Here is a 25276-nt window from a genome sequence, read left to right as displayed (position 1 = left end):
AGTCGCCATGCAGCCGGGAAGAAATCATTCATTCATTTTCTACCGCTTTTCCTCACGAGGGTCGCGGGGGTGCTGGAGCCTATCCCAGCTGTGTTTGGGCAAGAGGCGGGGTACACCCTGGACTGGTGGCCAGCCAATCACAGGGCACATATAGACAAACAACCATTCACACTCACATTCAGGGTATACCCCGCCTCTCGCCCGAAGACAGCTGGGATAGGCTCCAGCACCCCTTCACACCAAAATAATAATGCTACATTTTTTGACTCAGAGCATTTTTATGGTGTTCTATGCAGAGTGGTTAGTGCTCACCGCTTGGAGACGCAAGTTCAATTCCACCCTCGGCCATCTCTGTGTGGAGTTTGCACGTTCTCCCTGTGCATTGCATGGTTTCCTCCCACATTCCAAAAACATGCTAGGTTAATTAGCGACTCCAAATTGTCCATAGGTATGAATGTGAGTGTGAATGGTTGTTTGTCTATATGTGCCCTGTGATTGGCTGGCCACCAATCCAGGGTGTAACCCGCCTGTCGCCCGAAGACAGCTGGGATAGGCTCCAGCACCCCGGTGACCCTCATGAAGATTTTGCTTCACACCAAAATAATAATGCTACATTTTTTGACTCTGAGCATTTTTATGGTGTTCTATGCACAAATTTGGCTGCACGGCGGACGAGTGGTTAGTGCATAGACCTCACAGCTCGGAGACCCGAGTTCAATTCCACTCTGTGTGGAGTTTGCATGTTCTCCCCGTGCATTGAATGGTTTCCTCCCACATTCCAAAAACATGCTAGGTTAATCAGCGACTCCAAATTGTCCATAGGTATGAATGTGAGTGTGAATGGTTGTTTGTCTATATGTGCCCTGTGATTGGCTGGCCACCAGTCCAGAGTGTACCCCGCCTCTCGCCCTAAGAGAGCTGAGATAGGCCTTATAGTCCAAAAAAAACCTCAAAAAATCTGTTTTTAACGTAAGAAAGAGTAGATCAAACATGTCAGGCAAGATGGATGCAGCATCAGCAAACGTTTGGGGGGGTGGGGGGCGGGGGGGGGGGGGGGGGGCATGCTGCACAGGTCCGTCGAGGTGAGACAGAAAGAGTGCAAGAAGAAGAGAGCGGCACTCTCAATTTAACAGTCCATTTACGTCTCAGCCTTCACCTGTGGTCATGGGCTTTGAGGAGCGCCCCCCCCCCCACCGATGAATGAATGAGATTACGGATGCAAGTAGTAACCCAAATGGCTTCGCCTGCAAAGGGCGGGTGGAGCCCAGACATCAGGCCATGATTTAGTACCCGTATCTACACTAATATTTAATTTTAGGTAAAGGTTCCTGCCTCTTGGGAATGACACATTCCAGCTTCTTATGCAAGATAATAATAATAATAATAATAATAAAAAGCCAAAATCTGGGCATAATTATGCCTGACAGCAATTAGTGATAAATAGCTCTTCTAAGGATGTTCCTGCTTCCTGAGTGGGAGCACATCATTTCCTGTTCACAAGCACCTAACATGAGCACCCGTCAGTATTGAAACGCACACAATAGCCACGTTTACATGACAAGTTTTTTCCTCTTTCCCAATGGAATTTTTTTAGAATGACTTTTCCGAAAACAATGGTATACATGGAGAGGAATATTCCAAGGTCTTGTCTACATGGCATCAACATCAACATCACGTGATATCGGCTTCCCCCGAGTTTTTCTTTCACTCCGTATTGCCAGTTTTCCATTCGTCCAGCCTTGAAATTTAGTTTGGATCAAAAACAAACATTCCGCAGCAGTCCAGTGCCGATTGATGGCCTCCATTTTTAAAACTGAAGAACATCTCGAGCTGCGTTTAACGTCATATCTCATTATGCATTGAAAGAACGCACCCGGGATAAATGTAAAACAGGAAAAGATCAAATTCAATGAATGACGTATAGAAGGGTTTAGATCAGTGGTCTCAAACACGCGGCCCGCGGGCCAAAGGTGGCCCGCAGGACACTAGTTTAAGGCCCCCGCCTTGATATGAAAGTTTAATGTTAGTGCGGCCCGCGCAAGTTTGATATGGATGCTGTATGGTATCATGTACCCAGAAAAAATTATTACGTTTGATTCATGTTCATGTTAAAGGTTAAATAACTGTTAATAGTTATCCTCCCTATCCATGTGGAAGTGGTAAGTTTTTTTTTGTTTTTTTTTTCAAGTTTAAAGGAAATAACTTGAAGGCTACCGTTTAGGTCGCTAGCTCTCTAGTTTTCGAGTTAGCATGTGTTTCAAGACGCTGCAGTTGCACAATATGTTGTAAATAAAAAGAGTATAAATGTGACTATAGTCGTGTTTTGTCATGTCTACAGGGCTCTAATAATGCTTTGTTCATTTTAATCTGAAAAAAATAATTTGTCTACCCACCAACTATATGTGGTTTCTTAATTTTTAATTATTTGCCGTTTTATTATTATTATTATTTATTTATTACTGATTTATTGATTTTCTTTATTATTGATTTGTTTATTTATTTTTCATCTTATTTTGTGTAGAAAAATAAAAAGTAAGATATTTGAGAACAGTGGAATGTTTTATCAGAGCTTTTATTGTAGAAAATTGGAACCAAAGCAATTTTTTTTAAAAATTTTTTGTTTTTAATAAATACGTTTTTTTTTCATTTTTTTTTTTTGTTCATATGTTTTATCAGAGCTTTTCTTGTAGAAAATTGGAACCAAAGCGAAGTTTTTAAAAGATTTTTGTTTTTAATAAATGTGTTTTTTTTTGTGTGTTTTTTTTGGAAAACCTGATGCGGCCCAGTCTCACCCGGACCCGAGCTCCAGTGGCCCCCAAGTAAATTGAGTTTGAGACCCCTGGTTTAGATTCTGTTCCACACATGGTCGCTAATGCACACGAAAGCCGCTTGCCAACCGCTAATAAACAACAGAAGAAGAAAAACACCACGAAGAAGAACGCAGTCTCACAACTTTCCGTTTGAGCAGGTACAAGATACCTCAATCGGATTGGGGGAAGGAATATTCCACCCTTGGGAATACCATTATATGTTCAGTCGGAATGAGGTGTATACAATGTCAAATAAACCGAATGCAATTTGGAATATTTGTGTCCATGTATACGCGGCTATTGTCTTTTATGCTACTAGGAAGGTTTATTACAATAAAGCAGTAGTTTGATAATGATGTGAATTGGCGTGAGATCATGGAAGTTGGTCAAAACGTTCCATGCTTCCTATGGATTTGATATTTCAATATGCCATACTGACTGAGTAAATAGATATTGATCACTGGAGCTGCAATTAGTAGTCGACAAATATATGTTGACAACTATTTTGGTGTTTTATTCATTGTTTTTATGTAAATATCCTCTAATTTCAGCCTTGGTTAAATATAAGCCGCACCCGTCAAGAGAAAAAAAAAATGTACATATATCGACCACTGATATCCATGTTATAATATGGGATATTTACACAGAAGGCCACGCTACAAACCTTGCAATTCTACTACAGTAAACCTCGGATATATCGGATTGAATTGTTCCCACTGGTTTTGTCCGATATAAGCGAAATCCGTTATATGCGTATACCGGAAAATGTCCGTTTTACGCATATATCGGATTTATATCCGGTATATGCGTAAATCGGATTTTATCCGTTATAAAAAGGCACTTCCTTGACTTCCGCAGGCAACGCTGCAAATGACGTCGTATAGCGGCCTGTCACGATTCGGCGAATCGGAGCGCCACGATGCGGCCATCCGATATATGCGAGGGAAATTTAATGGAAATGCATTGGAACGGGACTGGAGATTTTGTCCGAAATAGGCGAAATCCGTTATGAAAAATCCGATATATGCAATGAATTTTTATTGGAAATGCATTACAGAAAAATTGGTTCTTTTTTATCTGTCCGTTGTGAGCGAATTTCCGATATATCCGAGTCCGATATATCCGAGGTTTACTGTTTAGTACTTGTGTGTTTCCGGCGTCACCCAATGAGACGCTTTTTCATCGGAGTTCAACAAAGTGAGGACGCTCAAACTGCAATATAAAAGAGGGACGACTGTAATGGTGCCGATCTTCCACCTTGCGGGGCCAACTGTCAAGTATCAACAAACCGACCAAACGTGCTTCGGTTGGTTGGCGGAGTTCCCGCTGACGCTCGCCATCTTGAGTTCATATTGTGTGTCATTATTAGCTCGGCGGAAAACGGTGTTTCCTTCTTTTGAGAGGCCAAGAAACAGGTTGAGAGATGTCATCAAGTTAAGTTCACTCGATTGATTTCCCGGTTGCCGGGGGCCGCATGGGTCGAGTACTAAGCGGCGAAGGTCGCTGTCGGATGTCATCCACCCACTTGCCCCTTTTCTACTGCCGGAAAATAATTCTGAAGCAGTAAAAAGCGATGACACTTCACAATTAGGGCTGTCAAAAATAACATGTTAATGATGGTAAACATTTATTCATTCATTCATTTTTTTTTTGGGGGGGGGGGGTGGCCAATTAACCTAGCATGTTTTTGGAATGTGGTAGGAAACCGGAGTACCCGGAGAAAACTCACACATGCACGGGAGAGAACGTGCAAACTCCACACAGAGATGGCCGAGGGTGGAATCGAACTCGGGTCTCCTAGATGCGAGGCCTACGCGCTAACCACTCGGTCGCCGTGCAGCCAAGAAGAAATCAATCATTCATTCATTATTTCATTTTCTACCGCTTTTTTTTTCCCTCACGAGGGTTGCAGGGGGGTGCTGGAGCCTATCCCAGCTGTCTTAACCAGTCATGATAAAAAAAAACTATATTATGGAAAGCAGGAAGTGAACAAATGTAACAGTTACTGATTGTAAAAGTAACTGTTCATTCATTCATTCATTCATTCATTTTCTACCGCTTTTTCCTCACGAGGGTTGCGGGGGTGCTGGAGCCTATCCCAGCTGTCTTAACCAGTCATGATAAAACAAAAAAAACCTATATTATGGAAAGCAGGAAGTGAACAAATGTAACAGTTACTGATTGTAAAAGTAACTGTTCATTCATTCATTCATTTTCTACCGCTTTTCATCACGAGGGTCGCAGGGGTGCTGGAGCCTATCCCAGCTGTCTTAACCAGTCATGATAAAACAACAAAAAAAACTATATTATGGAAAGCAGGAAGTGAACAAATGTAACAGTTACTGATTGTAAAAGTAACTGTTCATTCATTCATTCATTCATTTTCTACCGCTTTTCCTCACAAGGGTCGTGGAGGTGCTGGAGCCTATCCCAGCTGTCTTAACCAGTCATGATAAAAAAAACTATATTATGGAAAGCAGGAAGTGAACAAATGTAACAGTTACTGACTGTAAAAGTAACTGTTCATTCATTCACTCATTCATTCATTCATTTTCTACCGCTTTTCCTCACGAGGGTCGCGGGGGTGCTGGAGCCTATCCCAGCTGTCTTAACCAGTCATGATAAAACAAAACAAAAAAAAACTATATTATGGAATGCAGGAAGTGAACAAATGTAACAGTTACTGATTGTAAAAGTAACTGTTCATTAATTCATTTTCTACCGCTTTTCCTCACAAGGGTCGCGGGGGTGCTGGAGCCTATCCCAGCAGTCTTAACCAGTCATGATAAAACAACAAAAAAAACTATATTATGGAAAGCAGGAAGTGAACAAATGTAACAGCTCCTGATTGTAAAAGTAACTGTGTTCAATGTTATGGAAATTACATTATATTTCTGGTCATCAAACAAACAAATTAATCAAATGATTAATTATAATTATAATAAATATAATAAATATAAAATAATTTAATAATTAAATAATTAAATAACAAATAATATAATAAAATAATAATAAAAATAATAATAATTAATCCAAGAACTGAAAGAGTCCACTTCTATCATGGTCCAAAAAAACTGTTTTTCTGTTCAATAAAGACATTTCAAAACAACACATTTCAGAGATGCAATTATAATACCATGAAACTGCCATATTTTTGCCAAAGTTCAGAATCTCATACCGACCCACGCCAAGTCAACACCACAATGAATTCTGACAAGCACTATTCTTTGCCGTGAGGACTTTCATATGTTTAATTATAATTTTTAAAAACTATGAATATAAGAATATAATAAAGAACGCTTATCTTAGCTGGAATAATCTTGGGCTATTAAAATAAAATAATCTTTTGGATGTTTTATCATTTTGAAAAAAAAAAAAAATAATTTCATCACATTATGTGTCAAATAATGCAAAGTAAAGGAAGTACTTATTCAACAAATCGGGACCAAAAGTTCCCGCTCAGAGCAAGAAAAATGAAAGCCAACACTAATTAGTCTCCTTGTACTGAACACTGAAATCAAATAGGGATGTAAATGAGACTGTAACCAACGGCTACGCATAGAGGATCATCTTTTACAGATTATCATGTGAGACCAGGGTTCAATTCCAACCTCTGCCATTTCTGTGTAGAGTTTGCACGTTCTCCCCGTGCATGCGTGGGTTTTCTCCGGTTTCCTCCCACATTCCAAAAACATGCTAGGTTAATTGTTGACTCCAAATTGTCCATAGGTATGAATGTGAGTGTGAATGGTTGTTTGTCTATATGTGCCCTGTGATTGGCTGGCCACCAGTCCAGGGTGTACCCCTGCTGTTCCACTGAAATAACAACCAGATGCTTCCATCTCAAATGTCATCAAATGAGGGTTGAATATGTTTAGATTAAAGCAGGGGTCTCAAACACGTGGCCCGCAGGACACTAGTTTGAGGCCCCCGCCTTGATATGAAAGTTTAATGTTAGTGCGGCCCGCGCAAGTTTGATATGGATGCTGTATGGTATCATGTACCCAGAAAAAATTATTACGTTTGATTAATGTTCATGTTAAAGGTTAAATAACTGTTAATAGTTATCCTCCCTATCCGCGTGGAAGTGGTAACTTTTTGGCTATTTAAGTTTAAAGGAAATAACTTGGAGGCTACCGTTTAGGTCTCTAGCGCTCTAGTTTGCGAGTTAGCATGTGTCTCAAGACCCTGCAGTTGCGCAATATGTTGTAAATAAAAAGAGTATAAATGTGACTATAGTCGTGTTTTGTCATGTCTACAGGGCTCTAATAATGCTTTGTTCATTTTAATCTGAAAAAAATAATTTGTCTACCCACCAACTATATGTGGTTTCTTAAGTTTTTATTATTATTATTATATTTATTTATTTATTACTGATTGATTGATTTTCTTTATTCTTGATTTGTTTATTTATTTTTCATCTTATTTTGTGCAGAAAAATAAAAAGTAAGATATTTGAGAACAGTGGAATGTTTTATCAGAGCTTTTCTTGTAGAAAAAGTTTTTTTTAATTTTTTGTTTTTAATAAATGCGTTTTTGGGGTTTTTTTTTTGGAAAACCTGATGCGGGCCCAGTCTCACCCAGACCCTAGCTCCAGTGGCCCCCAAGTAAATTGAGTTTGATACCCCTGGACTAAAGTAAACTCATGTTGCATTTACTTCCCTAGGAATTCAGAGAAACTTTTGCCCATGGAGGAAGCTTCACCTCATTTCACTTTCTTAGATCCAAAATCAAACTGGGTTCACTCATTGATTTCTTAGTGATGAACGGTTGAAAGCTTCAGTATTCTCCGATTGCAACCGACCAAGCAAAGCACACTAAAATGTCCTCATCACGTAGCATTTATCAACACCACCGATAGCCGACGCTAATGCAGTGTGTACCTATAATGATGAGAAACAACCTGACAACCCGGACTTTTTTTGTCTCACTGACATTTCCAGTCTTTTTCTCTTTCATGTGTACCCACTTTGCCCCCGATTTTGTCTGCCTGTCTGTCTTACCTGCCTACTTAAGACAGCACACAGCTGCATTCTGTGTGGAGCAGATGCGCTATGCAGCCCATCAGACAACCAGCAGCTGATACCCTGGATGGGCCAAGTGATTGACAGGTTTACACGGTACTGTTATGTGTGTGTGTGTGTAGCTTTGCCTCTAGCAAATCAATGCCCCCCCCCAAAGAGAGTATGGAACCTCAGAGATAGCGAAACAGAGAGGCAAAGAAAGACGCTGAAGCAACAAAACCTTGGGCGTAGTGTGTTTTTTTTTTTTTTTGCCCTCTTCTCCCCTCCCCAAGATTTCACACCACCCCAGACAGGACCTGAAAACGATTTGTAAGGAGATAGCTGTGAGGATGTTGGAACGGCACAGTGGGTAGTTCACACCTGCCTGCAGTTCCGTGAACTCAGAATCAGGCACCATTAATGTAGTCCATTGCTGTCAAACACAGCAGTCAATATAACCCTTTTTTGGAGTAATGTGCTTATATCAGGGGTCTCAAACTCAATTTACTTGGGGGCCACTGGAGCTAGGTTCTGGGTGAGACTAGGCCCGCATCTGGTTGTCCAAAAAACATGAATTCAAACATCCTTCAGTTTTCCCAACATGATACGGAGCCTGAACACACCTCCCAAGATGACTAGGCAATGGTGTGGCCAAGTTTGTCTCCTCTAGACCTGAACCTTATCTTCATTCTTAAGTGGCCAAAATGTGGAGGTGGACGAACAGTCGCGCCATCAGTGGAATGGAATAGGATTTCAGTAATGACCTGTGGAGCTCTGGTCAATTCCATGCCCAAGATGATTAAGGCATTGCTGGGTAACAATGGGGCTAAATATTCACACCAAGGACATAATTTGGTTAAGTTCACTTGAAGGTGTTGCCAGCTATTTACACCAGGGGTCTCAAACTCAATTTACTTGGGGGGCCACTGGAGCTTGGGTCTGGGTGAGACTAGGCCGCATCAGGTTTTCCAAAAAAAAAAAAAAGCATTTATTAAAAACAAAAAAAAATTAAAAAACTTTGCTTTAGTTCCGATTTTCTACAAGAAAAGCTCTGATAAAACATTCCACTGTTCTCAAATATCTTATTATATATTATATATATTATTATATATATTACTTATTATATATTATATATTTTTATTTTTCTACACAAAATAAGATGAAAAATAAATAAACAAATCAAGAATAAAGAAAATCAATCAATCAGAAATAAATATAATAATAATAATAATAAAACGGCAAATAATAAAAACTTAAGAAACCACATATAGTTGGTGGGTAGACAAATTATTTTTTTCAGATTAAAATGAACAAAGCATTATTAGAGCCCTGTAGACATGACAAAACACGACTATAGTCACATTTATACTCCTTTTATTTACAAAATATTGCGCAACTGCAAGGTCTTGAGACACATGCTAACTCGCAAACTAGAGAGCTAGCGACCTAAACGGTAGCCTTCAAGTTATTTCCTTTCAACTTAAATAGCCAAAAACTTACCACTTCCACACGGATAGGGAGGATAACTATTAACAGTTATTTAACCTTTAACATGAACATTAATCAAACGTGATAATTTTTTCTGGGTACATGATACCATACAGCATCCATATCAAACATTAAACTTTCATATCAAGGCGGGGGCCTCAAAGTAGTGTCCTGCGGGCCACATTTGGCCCGCGGGCTGCGTGTTTGAGACCCCTGGCTTATAGTGTGACTGTCAATTCTGGCGAGAAAAAGATGTGACTTGGCAAGATGACATTTTATTTCAGCACTGAAGTTTTGAAAGTTTCTAAAAAAAATTGGGAGGAATTATTGGACAATATGGGCTGCATGGCGGTCAAGTGGTTAGCACGCAGGCCTCACAGCTAGGAAATCTGAGTTCAATTCCGAACTCGGACAAACTACTGCTTATACTCACGAGGGGTTGCGGCGGAGCTGGAGCCTAGCCCATGTTTATGTAGATGGGAAAAAAAGCGCTGGGCCTAAAATGGAGCCTTGCGGCACCCCTTTAGTGATGGTGAGAGGGGGAGATAGGATGTTTTCAGTCTTTACTTGAGTGTTATGAAGCTGTGGCTACTTTAGCATATTTTTTTGTACTTTGCTTAGGTATGTTTAGGTTTTTATTTATTCTTAGTGGCTTGGTAAACTCGCTATTGTATTTTTTGAATTGTAAAAGTGATTATTGGAATTATGAGTTATGTTTTTTGTGGAGTTGGGGGTGGGGCTAAAGATATGTCAGTTATATCTGCAATTTTTTATTATTTTTTTTCATCACTTTCCATTTATTTCAGAATTTATTTCACTGTATTTCAGCAGCCAGCAGGACATGAAACGAGAACATTGCAAAAACTATCCTTTTTCACGGCAAAGTCGCTGAGAGCACTTAAAGTCCAAAATGTCAAGCCTCCTTTGGTTACCCAACCTGTTCCACTCGCTGTGTGCGCCTTTGTCATGGAATACGGGCGTCATGTTTGAATAGAACACTTGTAAAATACCAAAGCTGTACACGCTACCTGTTTCAGGTGCCGTAAGTATTACAATCATAGCGAGACAGCTGGATAAAAAAAAAAAAAGTGAGTTAAGCTGTCGTTGATTGACTACACATTTTACCGGCTATTGTTCATTCTCACAATAATAAGAAATATTTTAAATGGTTTTCAAACTAATTGTGATCAATATGTGTGTCAATAATAAGCTATATAGTATGTATTCATATAGCATAGATATGCATTATTACAGTATACTATTCATTCATTCATTCATTCATTTTCTACCGCTTATCCTCACGAGGGTCTCAAGGGGTGCTGGAGCCTATCCCAGCTGTCTTCGGGTGAGAGGCGGAGTACGCCCTGGACTGTCGGCCAGCCAATCACAGGGCACATATCGACAAACAACCATTCACACTCACATTCATACCTATGGACAATTTGGAGTCGCTAATTAACCTAGCATGTTTTTGGAATGTGGGAGGAAACCATGCAATGCATGGGGAGAACGTGCAAACTCCACACAGAGATGGCCGAGGGTGGATTTGAACCCTAGTTTCCTAGCTGTGAGGTCTGCGCGCTAACCACTCGATCGCTGTGCCGCCAAAAATAAAAATAAAAATAAAAATAAAAATAAAAATAAAAATAAAAATAAAAATAAAAATAAAATAAAAATAAAAATAAAAATAAAAATAAAAATAAAAATAAAAATAAAAATAAAAATAAAAATAAAAATAAAAATAAAAATAAAAATAAAAATAAAAATAAAAATAAAAATAAAAATAAAAATAAAAATAAAAATAAAAATAAAAATAAAAATAAAAATAAAAATAAAAATAAAAATAAAGAAAGCAGGACGTGAACAAATATAACTGTTACTGATTGTAAAAGTACCAGATGGAGGGGTAGGATTTAATAAGCTTTGCTTCTTCCTACTCCTTTTGGACATGTGGAACTGGGAACTGATTATGTGATGCATTCAATTGTAATCTGATGCACGTTCAAATGAAATTAAACCATTGCCATTATCATTACCAAAATAGACAAACAACCATTCACACTCACATTCATACCTATGGACAATTTGGAGTCGCCAATTAACCTAGCATTTTTTGGAATGTGGGAGGAAACCGGAGTACCCGGGAGAAAACCCAAAAAATGAACTCAATCCCCCCAAAAAACATTTCCACTGCATTTCAGCCCTGCCACAAAAAGGACCAGATGGTGCTGGAGCCCATCCCAGCTGTCTTTGGGTGAGAGGCGAGGTACACCCTGGACTGGTGGCCAGCCAATCACAGGGCACATATAGACAAACAACCATTCACACTCACATTCATACCTATGGACAATTTGGAGTCGCCAATTAACCTAGCATGTTTTTGGAATGTGGGAGGAAACCGGAGTACCCGGGAGAAAACCCACGCATGCACGGGAAGAACATGCAAACTCCACGCAGAGATGGCCGAGGGTGGAATTGAACCCTGGTTTCCTAGCTGTGAGGTCTGCGCGCTAACCATTTGATCGCCGTGAAGCCCAAAATATAAAAAAAATAAAAATAAAAATAAAAATAAAAATAAAAATAAAAATAAAAATAAAAATAAAAATAAAAATAAAAATAAAAATAAAAATAAAAATAAAAATAAAAATAAAAATAAAAATAAAAATAAAAATAAAAATAAAAACTAAAATAAGCAGGAAGTGAACAAATGTAACAGTTACTGATCGTAAAAAGGAGCAGATGGAGGGGTATGATTAAGTCACATTTATACTCTTTTTATTTACAACATATTGCACAACTGCAGGGTCTTGAGACACATGCTAACTCGCAAACTCGAGAGCTAGTGACCTAAACGGTAGCCTTCAAGTTATTTCCTTTAAACTTAAATAGCCAAAAACTTACCACTTCCACACGGATGGGGAGGATAACTATTAACACTTATTTAACCTTTAACATGAACATTAATCAAACGTAATAATTTTTTCTGGGTACATGATACCATACAGCATCCATATCAAACTTGCGCGGGCCGCACTAACATTAAACTTTCATATCAAGGCGGGGGCCTCAAACTAGTGGCCGCGTGTTTGAGACCCCTGATTTATTTACAACATATTGCGCAACTGCAGGGTCTTGAGACACATGCTAACTCGCAAACTCGAGAGCTAGCGACCTAAACGGTAGCCTCCAAGTTATTTCCTTCAAACTTAAATAGCCAAAAACGTACCACTTCCACACGGATAGGGAGGATAACTATTAACAGTTATTTAACCTTTAACATGAACATGAATCAAACGTAATAATTTTTTCTGGGTACATGATACCATACAGCATCCATATCAAACTTGCGCGGGCCGCACTAACATTAAACTTTCATATCAAGGCGGGGGCCTCAAACTCGTGTCCTGCGGGCCACATTTGGCCCACGGGCCGCGTGTTTGAGACCCCTGCACTCGACCAAATGTGATGACATGTCAAACCAAATAATGTTGCCAATGGTACTTGAAATAGCATCTGGAAGTACTCACTGACACCAATGAAAATGCAACTAATGAGGCCATTTTGGTTTCCGTAAAGACGAAGAGAATAGGAAGAGTCTCTATAAGGTGAGAGTACTTATACAAACTAGCAGAAGAAGTGGTACTTGTTTGGATGGAAAAAAAAAAACCTTGGGTGCAGAATTCACTGATGCCGTCTAGACACAGAAAGTCTCTCTCTTCACTTTAGTGAGTATTTGAAGCGCCTTCTTGGTTATAAAAATAAAAATTAAATAAAAAAATAAAAAAAGCCAAGCAGTCAAGGGTAAGTGTTATGTCTCAATAGCGGTGGTATAGATCTGTCAAAGTGCACTCCTGACTGGCTCACACAAGTGTCAGCCAACAACAAAGGGGATCAAATGTCGGTATTTGCGGCATAAGACCTTTAGTCTTTGGGTGCTGCAAGGAGATGCCAAATAAATCTCGGTGAATGGAGGATGACTAGAAGGTAAAGTCATAATCGTTTTTTGCTGGCTTGTAAGACACACAAGCTACTGCAAAGCCGCCGGTGACATAAAGCATTTATTACCGATTGTCTCCATAAAAACAAATAAGCGCATGCACGGGGGCAGCACTGTGTGTGTGTGTGTGTGCAGGCTAGTAAAAAAAAAAAAAAATTGGACGTGGACAAATCGGCAAAAAAACAAAGAAACTGAGCGTTCTGTTTCAGCTGTGGGCTACTACTTTTAAACGGTAGCCTCCAAGTTATTTCCTTTAAACTTAAAAAGCCAAAAACGTACCACTTCCACACGGATAGGGAGGATAACTATTAACAGTTATTTAACCTTTAACATGAACATTAATCAAACGTAAAAATTTTTGCGCGGGCCGCACTAACATTAAACTTTCATATCAAGGCGGGGGGCCACAATCTAGTGTCCTGCAGGCCACATTTGGCCCGCGGGCCGCGTGTTTGAGACCCCTGTATTAGACTGACTTAGAATTACCGTAAGTATTCTAATATGAATATGTGAAGAAAAATATTAGGTGATCAATTCAATATTCTTTTTTTAAATTTTAATAAATTGACATCACCATCAATTGTAAAAAGTGATGTTGGCATAAAATTTAGATATTTTTTCATATTGTAATTGTTTTGTTTTTTTTTATATCAAGGCGGGGGCCTCAAACTAGTGTCCTGCGGGCCACATTTGGCCCACGGGCCGCATATTTGAGACCCCTGCCCTACAGTATGCTCGCCCCAAAACGTCAGCTGGCATAGCTTCCAGCACGCCCGTGACCCTGACAAACACGACTATAGTCACATTTATACTTTTTTTTATTTACAACATATTGCGCAACTGCAGGGTCTTGAGACACATGCTAACTCGCAAACTAGAGAGCTAGCGACCTAAACGGTAGCCTCCAAGTTATTTCCTTTAAACTTAAATAGCCAAAAACTTACCACTTCCACACGGATAGGGAGGATAACTATTAACAGTTATTTAACCTTTAACATGAACATTAATCAAAAGTAATAATTTTTTCTGGGTACATGATACCATACAGCATCCATATCAAACTTGCGCGGGCCACGCTAACATTAAACTTTCATATCAAGGCGGGGGCCTCAAAGTAGTGTCCTGCGGGCCACATTTGGCCCACGGGCCGCATATTTGAGACCCCTGCCCTACAGTGAGCTCGCCCCAAAACGTCAGCTGGAATAGCTTCCAGCACGCCCGTGACCCTGACAAACATGACCATAGTCACATTTATACTTTTTTTTATTTACAAAATATTGCGCAACTGTAGGGTCTTGAGACACATGCTAACTCGCAAACTAGAGAGCTAGCGACCTAAATGGTAGCCTCCAAGTTATTTCCTTTAAACTTAAAAAGCCAAAAACTTACCACTTCCACACGGATAGGGAGGATAACTATTAACAGTTATTTAACCTTTAACATGAACATTAATCAAACGTAATATTTTTTTCTGGGTACATGATACCATACAGCATCCATATCAAACATTAAACTTTCATATCAAGGCGGGGGCCTCAAACTAGTGTCCTGCGGGCCACATTTGGCCAGCGGGCCGCGTGGAAACACAAGAAAAAAAAAAGACACCTTGCATATTTATTCAAAGAGAAAGAGCTTACTGATTCATTTACTGATTCATCAACTTGTGTGTCATGTTGGGTAAGACGCTAGATCAGCAACTTTTCGGAGACGATACCCCCCTCCGACGTTGTTGTGTGTTGCAGAGAATACCCCCCCCCCCCCCCCCCCGTGGGGTCTAAATACCCGTGGAGATCCAGCATAAGAGCTGCATGAAAACTTTCTGCATAATGTTTAACAGTGTCGCCGAGGTATCCATTGAACACACTTGCATGAATATTTCAAGATGACTTATTCCGCTTAATGAGGCAAGCTAACATTCAAAATGGCTGTCAGTGTGACATGCGGCGGTGCAGTTGCGCAATCGTTGCGGAATCAAAGTGTATTTTATATTCAATGGAGTCTGACCTCTGACTGTTGTCTTTCCCCAGGATGCGATCGGCGAAGGGGTCGACGGGCGACGGGAGAAGGTTGAGACAGGAAGCCAAAGACTGGCTGGAGTCTTCTCGGGAAACTGCACACACACACACACACACACACAAGTGGATAAGAACATGTCTTGAATTAGTAATTGCCATGGAAACGACAATTACAATCATATTTTACAGAGAAACAGTTTTTCATGATAACACCTAAGTAACCCATTCAACCCCAGACATTTTTTTTTAAAAGCCGTCCCTCTCGGTGCCAGCTGTATTCACATGGTGGATATACAAAAGACAGTTTAGTTCTACCTTTTTCTGTTCTTTATAATCAGCAATAAAACATCAGTATTCATTCATTCATTCATTTTCTACCACTTTTTCCTCACAAGGGTCGCAGGGGGTGCTGGAGCCTATCCCAGCTGTCTTCAGACGAGAGGCCGGGTACACCCTGGACTGGTGGCCAGCCAATCACAGGGCACATATAGACAAACAACCATTCACACTCACTTTCATACCTATGGACAATTTGGAGTCGCTAATTAACCTAGCATGTTTTTGGAATGTGGGAGGAAACCCGGAGAAAACCCACGCATGCACGGGGAGAACATGCACGAGGGTGGAATTGAACACTGGTCTCCTACCTGTGAAGTCTGCGCACTAACCACTCGACCACCATGCAGCCCTAATCTTCATTCATTCATTCATTTTCTACCACTTTTTCCTCACAAGGGTCGGATACATCCTGAAATGGTCGCCAGCCAATCACAGGGCACATATAGACAAACAACCATTCACACTCACATTCATACCTATGGACAATTTGGAGTCGCTAATTAACCTAGCATGTTTTTGGAATGTGGGAGGAAACCCGGAGAAAACCCACGCATGCACGGGGAGAACATGCACGAGGGTGGAATTGAACACTGGTCTCCTACCTGTGAAGTCTGCGCACTAACCACTCGACCACCATGCAGCCCTAATCTTCATTCATTCATTCATTTTCTACCACTTTTTCCTCACAAGGGTCGGATACATCCTGAAATGGTCGCCAGCCAATCACAGGGCACATATAGACAAACAACCATTCACACTCACATTCATACCTATGGACAATTTGGAGTCGCTAATTAACCTAGCATGTTTTTTTGGAATGTGGGAGGAAACCCGGAGAAAACCCACGCATGCACGGGGAGAACATGCACGAGGGTGGAATTGAACCCTGGTCTCCTAGCTGTGAAGTCTGCGCACTAACCACTCGACCACCATGCAGCCCTAATCTTCATTCATTCATTCATTTTCTACCACTTTTTCCTCACAAGGGTTGGGTACATCCTGAAATGGTCGCCAGCCAATCACAGGGCACATATAGACAAACAACCATTCACACTCACATTCATACCTATGGACAATTTGGAGTCGCTAATTAACCTAGCATGTTTTTGGAATGTGGGAGGAAACCGGAGTACCCGGAGAAAACCCACGCATGCACGGGGAGAACATGCACAAGGGTGGAATTGAACCCTGGTCTCCTAGCTGTGAAGTCTGCGCACTAACCACTCGACCACCATGCAGCCCCTAATCTTCATTCATTCATTCATTTTCTACCGCTTTTTCCTCACAAGGGTCGCGGGGGTGCTGGAGCCTATCCCAGCTGTCTTCAGATGGTCGCCAGCCAATCACAGGGCACATATAGACAAACAACCATTCACACTCACATTCATACCTATGGACAATTTGGAGTTGCTAATTAAGCTAGCATGTTTTTGGAATGTGGGAAGAAACCCGGAGAAAACCCACGCATGCACAAGGAGAACAGGCACGAGGGTGGAATTGAACCCTGGTCTCCTAGCTGTGAAGTCTGCGCACTAACCACTCGACCACCATGCAGCCCTAATCTTCATTCATTCATTCATTTTCTACCACTTTTTCCTCACAAGGGTCGCAGGGGGTGCTGGAGCCTATCCCAGCTGTCTTCAGACGAGAGGCGGGGTACACCCTGGACTGGTCGCCAGCCAATCACAGGGCACATATAGACAAACAACCATTCACACTCACATTCATACCTATGGACAATTTGGAGTCGCTAATTAACCTAGCATGTTTTTGGAATGTGGGAGGAAACCGGAGTACCCGGAGAAAACCCATGCATGCACGGGGGGAACATGCAAACTCCACACAGAGATGGTAGAGGGTGGAATTGAACCCCGGTCTCCTAGCTGTGAGGTCTGCACGCTAACCACTCGGCCGCCGTGCAGCTCTGCTTGAAATTCTTTAAACAAAAAGTTTTTTTGGTTTGTTTTTTTTTACATACCAATGCTTTAGTGCGGCACGGCGGTCTAGTGCATGCACAGGTTTACTTCCTGTCATTGTACAAACACAACACAAACACATGCAAGTGTGAAAGCGTCTTGACTAACATGACGATGGTTATCGTATGCTTTTCCGTGCAGTCAAATGCCAACTTGTACCATTTTGGAGCCCAAAACGCACCTTTGCGGCAAGCACTGTGCATGGTACACGCGTGGATAAAACCTTGCCATGAAGCCCGCCATGCATCACCGTCATATCGCCTTATCTTCCAAGTGACACACTATCTGATTTTGCACAATGCGAGTTCGCAGTCGGTGAGGAGGAGGAACGCAGCAGCCGAACACCACTGGTTACAAATTGCAATAAAACTGCTTGCTTTTTAATAAAAGACTCCAACAAGCCGCCTGAGAGAAGTTTTGGGGGGGCAGGGGGGGGTTGTCATGTATATCTGTAGTGTTGCATGTGTGTATGCGGCAGCTTTGTGCATCTGCTTTTCACCCAGCAGAGTTGCCTAAACGTGCCACAGAGGAATCAAACGCTTCGAGCGCCTGCACAAACTCTCAACTTTATAGCAATAATTCATCAAACTCTTAATTTCATACTACAGTGTCTGCAAAAGCATTAGGGTTGATGACTAAGCACGCTAGGCTGTGTTAGTCTTTTAAGGGGGGGCGTATTAATAATGTCGGTACATTCGGTCGGTGCCCTCTGAAAGGGTATAAACTTCCTGTCCGGATAGCGCCCAATAAGCCGAGTACTGTTGCTTAACCCTGAAGGAAATTATTTCCAGTGATTGAATCCATTCTGGGGTCATACAAGTGGAAAAATAAGATAATCACTGAATAATATAACATATAATCTACTAAGCAGCAGTAACAACAAAACATTGGGAATCATTCATTCAGTTTTCTACCGCTTATCCTCACGACGGTCGCGGGGGGTGCTGGAGCCTATCCCAGCTGTCTTGGGGCCAATAAAAATAAAAATAAAAATAAAAATAAAAATAAAAATAAAAATAAAAATAAAAATAAAAATAAAAATAAAAATAAAAATAAAAATAAAAATAAAAATAAAAATAAAAATAAAAATAAAAATAAAAATAAAAATAAAAATAAAAATAAAAATAAAAATAAAAATAAAAATAAAAATAAAAATAAAAATAAAAATAAAAATAAAAATAAAAATAAAAATAAAAATAAAAATAAAAATAAAAATAAAAATAAAAATAAAAATAAAAATAAAAATAAAAATAAAAATTAGGAAGTGAGCAAATGTAACAGTTACTGATTGTAAAATAAAAATAAAAATAAAAATAAAAATAAAAATAAAAATAAAAATAAAAATAAAAATAAAAATAAAAATAAAAATTAAAATTAAAATTAAAATTAAAATTAAAATTAAAATTAAAATTAAAATTAAAATTAGGAAGTGAGCAAATGTAACAGTTACTGATTGTAAAATAAAAATACAAATAAAGAAGTGAGCAAATGTAACAGTTAGTGATTGTAAAATAAAAATAAAAATAAAAATTATTTTTATTGGTACTTTTACTGATTGTAAAAGTACCAGATGAAGTGGTAGGATTTAATAAGCTTTGCTTCTTCCTACTCCTTTTGGTCATGTGGAACTGGGAACTGATTATGTGATGCATTCAATTGTAATCTGATGCATGTTCAAATGAAATTAAACCATTACCATTACCATTACCAAAAATTGCTGGATGGATATTGTGCCAATAATATAATGGCCAATGAAAGTGTGGCACCCCAAAATATACTCTGTAGTTAAAAAGCTGGGGAGGTGTGAAGACCCGCCAAAACGTCAACATCGACTTAAAACACAAAGGGTCGCCAATTAACCTAGCATGTTTTTGGAATGTGGGAAGAAACCGGAGTACCCGGAGAAAACCCACGCATGCACGAGGAGAACATGCAAACTCCACACAGAGATGGCCGAGGGTGGAATTGAACTCGGGTCTCCTAGTTGTGAGGTCTGCGTGCTAACCATTCGACATATTATACCATTCGACATTTATTAAAAATAAAAATAAAAATAAAAATAAAAATAAAAATAAAAATAAAAATAAAAATAAAAATAAAAATAAAAATAAAAATAAAAATAAAAATAAAAATAAAAATAAAAATAAAAATAAAAATAAAAATAAAAATAAAAATAAAAATAAAAATAAAAATAAAAATAAAAATAAAAATAAAAATAAAAATAAAAATAAAAATGCCTACGTGCTAACCACAAAGTGAAAGTTATGCTTGAACTTTATTATTTTGCTAACACGTACCTATGTTCCACTGCTGACCCCCCCCCCCCCCCCCGCCCCCCCAAAAAAAATCCCCACACCCCACTCACACACACTTTATTCCAGACATGCCTCACGCTTGACAAATGGTGCTGCCTGCCGCTGCTGCTCTAAAGCCTCGTCTTTATTTTGTTAGGTCTGTTGTTGTAATGTGTGAAATATTAGCGTAAATGAGTTTTTTCCTGTGAAAACACCTCACTTGCATGTGTTAACTGTTACAAAATCACTGGTGAAATGTTGATATGCTAATAAGGGGACGTGCTTGTGTTGCATATTTAGTAGTAAATAGTCAAGTAGTGTAAATGATGTAATTTCTGATTACTGTCATTGAACTATACAGTGGAACCTGCAAAAGCCTCAAAATGTCGACAAAATGCATTTTTAGGGAAAAATATGTCTTAGAAGTAAAGAGTTCAAACCATCATTATTCCTCGAATTGAAAGGATCATCTCAAGAAGGATTTTTTTTTGGTTTTTCCCAATGAGGGAACCACTTTTTGTGTCTACATATGTAGATTACCACCACCGGTGTGTGACTATGGAGCGGATGGATGATGGGTACTCTGTGTAAAGCACTTAGAGCAGCGGTCTCAAACATGTGGCCCGCGGGCCAAATGTGGCACGCAGGACACGAGTTTGAGGCCCCCGCCTTGATATGAAACTTTAATGTTAGTGTGGCCCGCGCAAGTTTGATATGGATGCTGTATGGTATCATGTACCCAGAAAAAAATTATTACGTTTGATTAATGTTCATGTTAAAGGTTAAATAACTGTTAATAGTTAGTTAATAGTACGTTTTTGGCTATTTAAGTTTAAAGGAAATAAATTTGAAGGCTACCGTTTAGGTTGCTAGCTCTCTAGTTTAGCGAGTTAGCATGTGTCACAAGACCCTGCAGTTGCGCAATATGTTGTAAATAAAAAGAGTATAAATCTGACTATAGTCGTGTTTTGTCATGTCTACAGGGCTCTAATAATGCTTTGTTCATTTTAATCTGAAAAAAAATAATTTGTCTACTCACCAACTATATGTGGTTTCTTAAGTTTTTATTTGCCGTTTTTTATTATTATTATTATATTTATTTATTACTGATTGATTTTCTTTATTCTTGATTTGTTTTTTTATTTTTCATCTTATTTTGTGTAGAAAAAAGTAAGATATAGTAAAAGTAAGATATTTGACTTTTATATTTAACTTTTATTGTAGAAAATTAGAACCTAAGCAAAATTAAAAAAAAAAAAAATTAATAAATGCGATTTTTTTTTTTTTTTTTGGAAAACCTGATGCGGCCCAGTCTCACCCAGACCCGAGCTCCAGTGACTCCCCAAGTAAATTGAGTTTGATGGCCCCTGACTTAGAGCGTCTCCGGTTGCAAAAGATTACAAGAAATATATACTGTATAAATATACTGATAAATTACCATGACGATGGCGTTGATCGTCAGACAGGTCCAGATCCAACATGAGATCATCCTCATCCAGCTCAGAGGAGCCCAGATTGTTCAGGACATCCTAAAGACATAACAGAAAGGACGGTTAAATCTCAAATGAAGCATTTTACATGTTATATTATAGCATATCATAAAGTGTATTCATATATATATATATAATATGGGAAAAGACACTTATTAAGCACATGTACTGCAAAGCACTACAGAGTCATGCTAATTAAAATAGATTAAATCCAGACAGTAAAGTCACGGAATGATTAAAACATGTTTTAATCACTCCTTACAAAAAAAAAAAAAGTGCTAATGTTATCTTTAGTAATAAGAGCTGCTTTGACGTTGGGACACAAAGCAGACTTAATCCCTCATTATGTCTTCAATATTAATGAAAAAAAAAACATAATAATGAATGAACAGAGCTAAGAGCCGTATTGATCAATAAAGTTACATCAAAAAGAAAGCGGCAATTCATCTCAGAAACAAAAAAAAAATCTATAAAAGGAGTAGAAGACAAAGTAACAAAGAACTTGGGTGTTTCCTTGCCCTGCTATCCCATCAATACAATTTAATGTTGACATTGTACAAAATGTCTGCATCATTCAGAGACTACAAGGATGAGGAGGAATGTTTTTTTTTTTAAAGCCAATGCTGCCATCTAATGGTCATTAAGGGAAGTGCTAATGGCGCTCATGTTTATTCTAACATCAATAAAAGTCAATAATAAATTGCACTCAATTGCTGTCAGTGTGATGTTTTCATTTTAATTGAACAAATAAATACTGCAATTTTGTACACTATGTTGCCATATAAATATTATATATATTTTTTTTTTATATATATATATAATGTTCTCCAGCTATCAACACGCACGGCAGGCAATTTATAAAATAAAAATCCAATGAAATTAGGGGCCACAGCAAGGGCCACATACTGAAAAATTAAAATAAGGTAAGTATGAACTTCGGTCATTCACCCCAATTGTTTTTATTGTTTTATTTTTATTTACTTCCTGTGTAAATAATCTTCATAAATTGTCTTCATGTAATATTGTGATGAACCTATTAACCATATTTTGTTTATTTCTCGAGGGCCGCACGGTTGACAAGTGGATAGCATGTACGTGACACATAACAGAGATGATGTGAAATGGAGAATGAGTAGGATTAAATAAGCTTTGCTTCTTCCTACTCCTTTTCGGACATGTGGAATTGTAACATGAAGTATTTCGATGTAAACTTTATGCATGTTAAAAATAATTTAAAACCAAAATTACAACTTTTTTTTTTAATTACTGCAAATTTTTAACATTTTTGCTGTTGCTTTTTTTGGTTTTCTTGTTAAATTCTATTTTTTAGAACGAGTCCGGGCCGATAAAACAACAGCCGCAGGCTGTAATTCGCACCGGGGCCACACTTTGGACACCGCTGAAATAAAATAATTTGAGGTGACATTATTATTATATTTACAATGCACGATATTATTACTCATCATTATCGGGGGAAAAAAAATTACAATATGAAGAAATATCTCATTTTTATGCCAACATCACTTTTTACAATTGATGGTGATGTCAATTTATTAAAATTAAAAAAAAGAATATTGAATTGATCACCTAATATTTTTCTTCACATATTCATATTAGAATACTTACGGTAATTCTAAGTCAGTCTAATACAGGGGTCTCAAACACGCGGCCCGCGGGCCAAATGTGGCCCGCAGGACACTAGTTTGAGGCCCCCCTTGATATGAAAGTTTAATGTTAGTGCGGCCCGCGCAAAAATTATTACGTTTGATTCATGTTAAAGGTTAAATAACTGTTAATAGTTATCCTCCCTATCAGTGTGGAAGTGGTAATTTTTTGGCTATTTAAGTTTAAAAGGAAATAACTTGAAGGCTACCGTTTAGGTCGCTAGCTCTCTAGTTTGCAAGTTAGCATGTGTCTCAAGACCCTGCAGTTGCGCAATATGTTGTAAATAAAAAGAGTATAAATGTGACTATAGTCGTGTTTTGTCATGTCTACAGGGCTCTAATAATGCTTTGTTCATTTTAATCTGAAAAAAATAATTTGTCTACCCACCAACTATATGTGGTTTCTTAAGTTTTTATTATTTGCCGTTTTATTATTATTATATTTATTTATTACTGATTGATTATTTTCTTTATTCTTGATTTTTTTATTTATTTTTCATCTTATTTTGTGCAGAAAAATAAAAATTAAGATATTTGAGAACAGTGGAATGTTTTATCAGAGCTTTTATTGTAGAAAATCGGAACCAAAGCAAAGTTTATTAATTTTTCTGTTTTTAATAAATGCGTTTTTTTTTTGTTTTTTTTGGAAAACCTGATGCGGCCCAGTCTTGCCCAGACCCTAGCTCCAGTGGCCCCCAGGTAAATTGAGTTTAAGACCCCTATTCTAATAGTTTCCATAACATCTATTCTAACTTTTTTCCCCCTCAGTGAATGGCTGGGATCCAATGAAACGCTTCCACTGCCGTATGGTGACTGATGTGACCGCATTTTATACCGAATATGTCTGAAAAGACGTTGTTTAAAACTCTCACACTAAACTAAATCCAAGCAGCATGAAGGGGCTCTGAGAATCCAATAAGCGAGCGTGTTCAGCTCTCATCACTGTTGTTTGGACTAAAACAATGCTACAGCCTCATTCCCGTATTGATCTCCTATACACAGGCTGCCTTCCACGCTTCGTCAGACATGAAGAGGAGGAGGAGGAGGAGGCGGAGGGTGTGGAAAAAAGGACTTTCTGAGCAACAACATGAAGGAATAACTAAAAGCCTGTGCTTATTTGGAAGCAGCTGCTGTCCCTGCATGACAAAGTAATATTATAAAGTTGTTTTTACAGCATGAATTTAAAATAAAAAAATACATTGTTTTCATTTTTATTTTCATCTAAGGCAGGGGTCTCAAACTCAATTTACTTGGGGGCCACTGGAGCTAGGGTCTGGGTGAGACTGGGCCGCATCAGGTTTTCCAAAAAAAAAAAAAAAAAAAAACGCATTTATTAAAAACTTTTAAAAATTTATTTAAATTTAAATTTTAATGTATTTATTTAAATAAATTTTATTTATTAAAAAATTTTAAAAACTTCGCTTTGGTTCCGATTTTCTACAAGAAAAGCTCTGATAAAACATTCCACTGTTCTCAAATATCTTACTTTTTATTTTTCTACACAAAATAATATTTAAAAATAAATAAACAAATCAAGAATAAAGAAAATCAATCAATCAGTAATAAATAAATATAATAATAATAAAATGGCAAATAATAAAAACTTAAGAAACCACATATAGTTGGTGGGTAGACAAATTATTTTTTTCAGATTAAAATGAACAAAGCATTATTAGAGCCCTGTAGACATGACAAAACACGACTATAGTCACATTTATACTCTTTTTATTTACAACATATTGCGCAACTGCAGGGTCTTGAGACACATGCTAACTCGCAAACTAGACAGCTAGCGACCTAAACGGTAGCCTTCAAGTTATTTCCTTTAAACTTAAATAGCCAAAAACTTACCACTTCCACACGGATAGGGAGGATAACTATTAACAGTTATTTAACCTTTAACATGAACATTAATCAAACGTAATAATTTTTTCTGGGTACATGATACCATACAGCATCCATATCAAACTTGCGCGGGCCGCACTAACATTAAACTTTCATATCAAGGCGGGGGGCCTCAAACTAGTGTCCTGCAGGCCACATTTGGCCCCCATTTGAGACCCCTGATCTAAGGCATTGAAGCTAATAGCCGCACGCTGTTGGAAAAGGGATGAAGGCCACCTTTTTTTTTTACCTCAGTTATGCCATTTGAGTTGCGCATAATCCTCGTGCTAATGGACGTAATATCAGACTCGGGTCT

The 25276-nt window shown here is 38.4% G+C and overlaps 1 protein-coding gene across 2 annotated transcripts in view; it reads right to left on the bottom strand.

The window, feature by feature from the left end:
- The window catches only part of ccser1 (coiled-coil serine-rich protein 1), a 154440-nt gene that overhangs the window by 111285 nt on the left and 17879 nt on the right, over positions 1-25276 (bottom strand). For both annotated transcript variants that reach the window (XM_058070765.1, XM_058070764.1), the window contains exons 5-6: positions 21361-21451; positions 15303-15408 (exon numbers count right to left, since the gene is read on the bottom strand). In XM_058070765.1, coding sequence (XP_057926748.1) covers positions 15303-15408; positions 21361-21451 — 197 coding nt within the window. The remainder of the gene's footprint in view (positions 1-15302; positions 15409-21360; positions 21452-25276) is intronic.

The sequence above is a fragment of the Doryrhamphus excisus genome, chromosome 4, assembly GCF_030265055.1.
Source record: "Doryrhamphus excisus isolate RoL2022-K1 chromosome 4, RoL_Dexc_1.0, whole genome shotgun sequence".
NCBI classification, from domain to species: Eukaryota; Metazoa; Chordata; class Actinopteri; order Syngnathiformes; family Syngnathidae; genus Doryrhamphus; species Doryrhamphus excisus.
The sequence above is the reverse complement of the archived record's forward strand: the minus strand, read 5'-3'. Positions and strand labels throughout refer to the sequence as shown.